The sequence below is a fragment of the Ixodes scapularis genome, unplaced genomic scaffold (genome assembly GCF_016920785.2).
Source record: "Ixodes scapularis isolate PalLabHiFi unplaced genomic scaffold, ASM1692078v2 PGA_scaffold13__105_contigs__length_92229423, whole genome shotgun sequence".
NCBI classification, from domain to species: Eukaryota; Metazoa; Arthropoda; class Arachnida; order Ixodida; family Ixodidae; genus Ixodes; species Ixodes scapularis.
In genome coordinates this window covers 77,225,488-77,233,754 of record NW_024609839.1, presented here as the reverse complement: position 1 = coordinate 77,233,754, position 8,267 = coordinate 77,225,488, and the positions used below count along the sequence as shown (strand labels likewise).

The following is an 8,267-nucleotide window of genomic DNA, read 5'->3' as shown; positions in this document are numbered from 1 at the left end:
ACAAATAGTATATAAATTATGTAATCATCATCATCATCGTGGACGACGGCCATTGAGAGGATCGGCATTTTTGGGCCAGTCCCTCGATCTTTGAACGGGCAAAATTTATTAATTACGCGCTAGTTTCCCGCTAAGATGGCCATGGAAGTTGACGAGGACGTAGACGCCGACCAGTCGGAGCTGCCGACATCAACGAGCTCAGCCCGTGGAGACAAGAAAAGGTTCGAAGTGAAAAAGGTACTACGTTCGCATAGAACGACGCAGTTCGCACAATTTTTCGGATTTCATGTGAACTCGGAAAGCTTATTGGTCTGGTCACTACTGTATTAACTAATGTATCAAGTTTCAGTGGGCCAATTCATTAACCGTCGTTCCCCTTCTGTCTTTCCAGTGGAACGCAGTCGCTCTGTGGGCATGGGGTAAGTCTTAAAGAGGCCGCATTGCGCTGTAACTGAAACAAAGACCTTGCGTCTAGTCAAACCATTTGGTACTAAATGGCTGCTCTAATTTCTTTTTCCCCTGCAGACATTGTAGTGGACAACTGCGCCATTTGCAGGAATCACATCATGGACTTGTGTGAGTGGCGAGTGCACCCTTGGCGGTGCGATGTTTTTGTGCTGTCAAATTGGCTCTGGCGTGAGCTCATTAAAACAGCGTGGGTGTTTCACTGAACAGGTATCGAATGCCAAGCTAACCAAGCTTCGGCGACGAGCGAGGAGTGCACAGTAGCCTGGGGTGTGTGCAACGTAAGTATATTTAGAAATAAGGAATCGGTTATTTCAAGTATCTCCAAAAGCTAGGGCGACCATTCTCCTCAGAGTTAAAAACAAGACAAAAAATGGCAAAGAAAAAAAAAAGGGGGGGGGGGGGGGGGAGTTTGCTGGGTGCTGCAGCAAAAAGAAACAAAGAAAGAAAAAGACCTGCTACTATTTAGTTTCCTGTGAAAACTCACTTTTCTGAGGCTTTTCATTGAGTAATTAGTGTGCAAGCACCTTTCTTACCCATTTTTGCAAAACCTAAACGTGCCTAGTAATATAGAAAAGTGCACCGTATATGCATCTGCGAAGAAAACTTATTGGCAAGGGGAGTCTCAGAAAAACCCAAAAATCTTACTTCATTGGAGTTCGTACTTCATTGTTAATTCTAATGCACTGTCAGGAGTAATAAGTTATTTTTTACTACTTCCACTTGCCTGGTTCTGATTTTGCAAGTTCTCACGAAAACTGGACAGTTGGCTACGTTAAGACAAAATGACTGAATGACAGAAATAAACCTCTAAAACGGGACGTCTGGTCGCCCCACTAGAAGCTCGCTTTAGATGCACATGGCAGTGCTCCTCATTGAACGCAGATATCTTCTAAGGAGTGTTTTTTTGTCGGGTGGGTTTTAGCCTTCGTGTTCTCCCTCAAAAGATTTTTTCTATATTTTGTTTTGTATATATGACGGGGGTGTATTGGTAAAAACTAATATTTTTTTTAAATGTTGTTTTTGTTGCGATTATTTTTTTTGTTTTCCACATGCAGCATGCATTCCATTTCCACTGCATCTCCCGGTGGCTGAAAACTCGCCAGGTGTGTCCTCTCGACAACAGGGAGTGGGAGTTTCAAAAGTAAGCACGTTTGGTGAACAGCATTTTGAGTGTGCTTGCCAAGGTACGAGCAGCTAAAGCGGCAGGACGAGAGAGAAATCGCGCATCTGCTTTCCAACTTCACATTTGCTCAGAGACCCCCAAATACTTTTTGCCCTCTCGTAAAATTTTGAAGATAAATTTTTGGTGTGCCTATATTGGCAAGGAACCCAGTACCGTCCGCTGCACCTCTCGTGGAAACTTTAAATTCATCATAGTCCTTTTATTTTTTTTTCTCTTCAGGTAAAAGTAGTGTTTATTTTCTGAAGTTACATATAGACTAAACCAACTCAGTTTTGTCATAATGATAGGTATGGTACAACTGTTGCTGAACTAGCCGCTGTTAGAGATCTACCGACAGGCAAGACATTAAAATAGTAACCGCCTTCAAATTTGTACTTGCATAAAAGTTTGTGTTCAAGGCTGTTAATACATACATACTCTTAGTTGTTCCTAATTGTGTCTGTGAAGCAGAGGACGACCTATAAATTGCCTTGTAGTAGTACTTAAAGGATGATGCTTAAGGCTGCAAAAGGTTGTGCCTTAACTAGATTCCACTTTGCAAATAGCTTATGAACATTGCAGCATTTCCATATCCTACCATTCTAGTATGTGCCATGCTTAATTCTCATCATAGGAGTGTAGTGTATTGTAGAACCATACCGAGACTCTAGAACTGCTTGAAACTTGTGAGATGTTTGAAAGTTTGCCCTCTTGTCTGTCCTCTAGGTACGGCCACTGAGCGACAGCAGAGATTTCAAGAAGTTCAATTTGACAAGATTATCCTCCTTTTTATGCGGCGTTCCAAATAAATTTTTTTATTGGATCTGGGTCATTACTTATATATCTGCATTTTCTTTCAACAAGTCACATTTTTTAATGCATTCATCATTGTTCCAACCGGACAAGATTAGAATGGCAGTGGGCTTCCTACCTTAGACAACACTTTGGCATCCCATGAGCCTTGAGACGCTGCCAAAGTTTGACAGAAGGCAACAAGTGCATGTTGAAGGCTGGGCATCAAAAGAGAAGCCCTCGCATTCTCATTCTGTGACTAACTAAGTTTATCCTGCTCCCGACGAATGTTGCCAAACCCCGCTCAAAATGTTGTCGCCAGGGTCAGTCCCGCGAAGTAGTGTTGTGTGGAAGATGCCCACAGTTGCCGAAGGAAACTCTACACCAGTGTCCTTTGTACAAGCATTTTATTTTTCAAAACTAAAATCCACCAATCGCACAACTTGGAAACTGCTCACAGCTTATTCGTTTCAGATGCTCGCGACACATCGCAACATGCGCTAAATGTGGTGCTCGACCAGTTTCGAGGTTTTGAAAGGTATACATTATCGGCTTCGAAGCACGTGACAAAGCCTTCGTTTGGTTGTTGGAAAGCTGCGCTAAATTGTGCCACGAGAGACGGCCTCAAGTTTATGATTATTTGGTCTCCGACTCTTCGTACTGATCTGCAGGACCATTCCTTTTATTGTGCAGTCGGTTTGGTGCGTCTAAATTGCTTCGTTCAAAGTGCGATTTGCCACAGTTTTAAAATGGTGGTGGACGTACGTCTTCAAACTTCTAGCATAGTCGGCATGAGACCGCACGATCCGTCTCGTACACTGCCACTTGTCTCCCAAGAACTAAAGTTGTGGCGTCGCACTTGTGCTGAACGCTTGACGATGTTGGTCCATTGCATAAGTTAGAATAAAGTCGTTGGGTCTATTGCAGAAGTTAGTATAAAGCAAACTTTAATGCCGTCTCGCAAATCTAAGAGCATTTCGACGCGCGGAAGCCTTTATTTGTTTATAAAACGTTAACTCCAACTTTATACGGGCCATTTTTATCCTCAACCCCACTCCGAAGTTTGTTTATGATAAAAAAAATTTACAACCTAGTTGTCTTTCTAGAAAATGTATGCACTTCTGCTTTTCGGTGTATCAACGACAAAACAAAATGAACCGCCATGCACAATGGCGGGTCACGCTCCCATCTTCATCGCATGCCATTTCATTTCATTGCGACCCACCACTTCTACCCCGAGCGCCAAACTAAAACCCATGCTTCACAGTCCTTGGTAATGTCGATACATCTAGATTCTTTCTTAAATTTGTACAGCCGTCGCATGCAGCACCATGCTTTTCTGGAGCTACACAGAGGCTGCTTGGAGTAGCTTTCTAACAAGCTATGCTACAGCTGCTGTTTGATATGCTAAACAAAATCATGGACTCTCTTAGTTCCACAACTTGTGAGGAACTCCCTCGGTGAATTTGGAGCAGTTTTGGGGCTCTTTGTTGGCATTTTTTTGCCCGTGCAAGCATGCGCTCTCATCTGTCGCACCTAAGGCGCGAGCGTGGAACGCCTCTGAATTGCTCCAAATCTACCCAGGCAATTCTACGATGGTTTTGTCTGAAAACAGTTCTTTGTTTCCAGATTTGTTTCCACCTCAAATAGTGTAATAAAAAAAACAAAAAACAGTCTGGCTCTTTTTGGGGTATTACAAACTCTCCCCCCTGCCCCTTTACATAGTGAATTCAAATACACTTATTTGTGCGTTTAAGAAATGATTTGTTATTTTAACTTAAATACGTTTCAAACTCAAAAAAGAATAATCTTTGACAGCCATATCCTGCAAGAATCACTATGTGCAGCATATGAACTATACATGTTTCCGAGTACCGCTTCGGGGCGTTGCCACTTCGCTCAGTTGGGGTGCGCTTGGGCACGTTGTATTCCGATTACGACGCCTTGCTAAGGCGGCGTAATTGGATTCTGGCCGCGCCCAAGCGCACCCCAGCTGAGCAAGAAGGCAGTGCCCTAAGGCCGTATTTGCAAACATGTATGCGGAAAACTCTTCCTTTTTTCTTTTCCTGGGGACAAAGATAGATGCCTGGCTTTCGGGACAAATGTGGGGAACAAAGACTGCAGCACCACCTGATTAGTACTTTCTCCCAAAGAGCACAAGCATCCTTAAAATGACAAATTTTAGGGTCAACTCTCTATGTCTTGACTGATCCTTTTTCTCACCCAGAATGAAGCGTTGCATGTTGCCACTCAAAGGTGTTGGTTATGCGGCATATTTCGCTTTCACAAGTACTGTGTTAGATTGGCAGACAATAGTCAGTAAGCGCCGAACTTAACATCCGCTCGGTCACAACGCTCAACTGACTCAACTTTTCGCTCGCTCTCATTTAATGAAAAAAAGAAGCAACAAAACCGAACTGTACAATGCAATGGCAGTTTTTACGAGCAAACAATAAAAAATATATATATATATATATACTCGGAGTGACACTTTACATGCAGCACAGTAGAACGGGAAACTCTATGCCATGGTGCCAGCCACGAAAAGCGGCCACGTTGTCCTTCGTACAACATAAACAAAAATAGAGTTTGCAACAAGCATTTCGTCTTTTTTTTTTTCTTTTTGCCGCAACAGGGGGACAGAGATCCGATATTTGATTGTCGGATGAACAATGAGGTCGCCGCCAAAAGTCGCTTGGGCAACACCTTAAGACTTCCGTCTTCCCACTGGCCGTTATTGAGTGAGCTAAAGCAACAAGCGCGCACCATTACCGCTAGCTACCGTATTGCCCAGTGTTTGCTATTTGGTTCTGCAGTTCAACCGCTATTGCTTTCGTCCAAAACAATTTCGCTCGATGGAAAGTTGCACGTTCCGACACACCTGCCATGCGCGGTTGTCTAAAAACGCAAAAGATCGGGGTTGACTAGACTGAGATGACGGCGTTGCAGACAAGTTGGCAAAGCGTCCTTTCTCTGCCCGGAGGAACGGGTTTCTATTAGAGATCTAGGCACACACCAGGGCAGCCATAAAATTCGCCAGAATACACAAGCTTGAAACAATCGTTTTGTCAACTAGTCGAGACTTCGCTGCGACAGCGCCACGACCGTCCCTGTATTTGACCGCTGCACGCAAAAATATAAGATAAATTAGCATAAATAGTTGGGAACTCCAGGCAGCAACACTGACAGAAATCATGAAACCAGCAAAGTTCCGTCTCCTGGTAACTTCTTTGTTACAAACGTTTAAAAAAAATAATTTAAAACCGCATAAAAGTGTAAAAAATGACGAAGCACTTCATTACAGGCAAAGCAAAAAAGACTTGTACCAAACTATCTGTCCTCGATAGAATATCAGCAAGAGACTGAGAAACTCGGCATCAAAATGGTTTCACACAGCAGCACCTTGGAGTAAGTCCCTAAAAATTGTTCAATGCGACAGTGCGTAAAATGTTAACTAAGCGTTCTTAAAAAACATTTTACAAAGGAACCATTCGTTCTGCCTTGATCGGCCATAAAATTGTTTCTTTTTACGCAGCACGCAAATTATGCATGTGCGATGGCGGGCGATTACATTGAGCCGAGTTACCAGAACCGACGTACTACCACAATCTCTTTGCCTACAGAGGTAACATTTCATCAGCTGTCACAACATCAGTCTAGTGTTGCTACCCGCCCAGATACCTCGAGCCAGTTTGTGCATATGCATATCCTCCAAGTTGTCCGTAAACCCTAGCGAGCGATGCAACTCTTGTTTCTCGCACAACACGTTAGCGTACCTGTTTGCGTACCTGAAACAAGCTACGCACCACCCCTGGCCTATTGGGGAGGGGGAAGGGCCGAGCCGAGACGCGTCTAAGCCCGATAAATAAAGGCACAGAGACTACTCCCACAGGGGCGACCTTTCATACCAACGGGATAAGTGGCAGCATGAGATCTTCATTGCTACATCGTTGAATGGAACAACCATCCTCGGTCCTAGAGATGCAGCAGTGTTGCTGGCACCGCAATGTGTTTCTAGACAAAGTTCGACGCTCCCTGTAGTAGTTCCAAAAAACTGTCGCAAGGGGGTGGGGCAGCTACAATATACATCAACCTTTCCTACAGCGACCGATGGTGATTGGGGAGGTGTCTTAGATATGCTGCCTCCCACATGATTCGCTGCCTTTCGTGATGTCTTGCCTACACGGACACGCTGAAGCTTGTGCGATGGCATAATGTCGTCGGAGGCATGTAGCTCGTGCTGGAGGAAGCACGACTGAGAGACCCCCCCCATCATCCTGCAGTTAGCGATCATTAAAGCTTACCATCTATGCAAATCCTCTGCAGTGTTGGTTGTGGTGGCTTCTTTAACACTGAGAGAGAGTTGTAGCATTGCATTCGTAAAAGGAGGATGACACTACTCCCATCAGACTTCCCCGTGCCACACAAAACGCCCCTTGCACAGGGTGGAAGGCTCCGACAACTACCACCAGAACGATACGTGCCGCGTTTCTTTGCTAAGTTGGGGTTATTTGAACGGTTTTGGAGGGCGGGTCGGAAAACTACCTACTTCGTCTGCAGGACCCGGTGCTTCCGCCGTAACGCGACTCCCTCGCACACTCGTTCCCGGCCCAACTGCCCCCGTGGTTCCAAAAAGCTTCCACGAGCCTGGAAGACGTCTCCGAACCGCGCAGATTCCTCCAGCCGCCACACGAGCTTGCAGTTTTTGCACGACTTGTTCTCCCGGACAAACTCGCCGAGACACGGATGCCCTCGTCAGAGAGACACTCTTAGCACCACTAGACGTTCACAGCGGAGTCTCCTTCTTGACCGGTATCCCCGATGCGCCCTTCCCCCTGTAGTTCGCCAGGTTCTTGCTCCTCACCTGCTCCGCCGCACTCTCAACACCCTTGTTCCCCTTGCAGTTAGGGTTAGTCACGATCCCGTTGCGCCGAGTGCGTCCCGCCGCGTCCTGCGAGCCCGGCAGCTCTGGGAGCGGGCCCCTCCTTGGCGGGACGGGCACCACGACGTGCCGCGCGTCGTTGAGTGGGCTCGTGGGAGACCGCCCCTCGCTGTTGAGCGGCGAGAGTACGCGACTGGCCCGATGCCGCGAACGCGTGCACTGCTGGATCTGCTGCGTGAAACTCAGCCCCGTGACGTCCCCTGCCTCCGCGAGAGCGGAGGCCGTGGCGAACTCCGCCGTCTGCTTGAGCTGTTGCACGGTCACCGGCGTGACCGCAGAGACGGCGTTCTGCTGCGAACGAGCGGTCGAGCTGGTCCGGTTGCTCGACGACTTGGAGTCGGATCGGTTCGAGATGATGGACCGTCTCTTGTCGCCCGTGGACTCTGGGGATTCGGGGCAGAGCACCGCACTGCAAGGAGCCGTCGACGCGGATGCGAGGGAGGCGGTGCTGGTGGAGGCGGTGCGGCCCGTGGCCAGCTGCTCTTCGAGGAGCCTCACGACGTGGTGGTGGCCGGCTTTGGAAGCGACGCGGATCGGTGTGCGCCCGCACTGGTCCACGTGGGATGGATCTGCGCCGTACTCGAGCAGGGCGCGAACCACGGGCTCATGTCCTTCTTGAGAGGCTATTCCCAGGGCCGTAGCGCCCTCCACGCATATGTGGTCGACCTGCAACGAGTTCGGAGAGGCTCATGTTTTGATGGGGCTGCGTCGGCACATTGATGCCATCGACCGACGCTATCACTAGTGAACCCATAGAACAATAATAGCTCGAATGATAAATAAGGCACATATATCTTGCTAATATGGAATGTTTTCACTGGCATCATTATGTCCACCATTGTGCTGTTATGAGCTGTCTACTAATATGCACCAAAAACAATTATTTTGTGTTGCCATAAAATT

The 8,267-nt window shown here is 46.9% G+C and overlaps 2 protein-coding genes across 2 annotated transcripts in view; one reads left to right on the top strand and one right to left on the bottom strand.

The window, feature by feature from the left end:
* Positions 1-14: 14 nt before the first annotated feature.
* LOC8053429 (RING-box protein 1A) lies at positions 15-2,453 on the top strand. The gene is made up of 6 exons (XM_002435116.5): positions 15-237; positions 392-419; positions 526-576; positions 676-746; positions 1,524-1,609; positions 2,357-2,453. Exons 1-6 carry the CDS (start codon positions 136-138, stop codon positions 2,367-2,369), a joined length of 351 nt encoding a protein of 116 aa, XP_002435161.1. The 5' UTR covers positions 15-135; the 3' UTR covers positions 2,370-2,453.
* Positions 2,454-2,812: 359 nt separating this feature from the next.
* Positions 2,813-8,267, bottom strand: part of LOC8050519 (ankyrin repeat domain-containing protein 50) — a 72,660-nt gene continuing 67,205 nt past the window's right edge. Inside the window, exon 12 of the mRNA XM_042289977.1 lies at positions 2,813-8,030. Coding sequence (XP_042145911.1) covers positions 7,209-8,030 — 822 coding nt within the window. The 3' untranslated portion in view covers positions 2,813-7,208. The remainder of the gene's footprint in view (positions 8,031-8,267) is intronic.

Bases quoted from the DNA above. Each gene is read 5' to 3' on its own strand.
- LOC8053429 (XM_002435116.5), top strand. From the start codon at position 136: ATGGCCATGGAAGTTGACGAGGACGTAGACGCCGACCAGTCGGAGCTG. The intron at 238-391 runs GTACTACGTTCG...CTGTCTTTCCAG, and splicing joins AAAGGTTCGAAGTGAAAAAG to TGGAACGCAGTCGCTCTGTG. The intron at 747-1,523 runs GTAAGTATATTT...TTCCACATGCAG, and splicing joins TAGCCTGGGGTGTGTGCAAC to CATGCATTCCATTTCCACTG.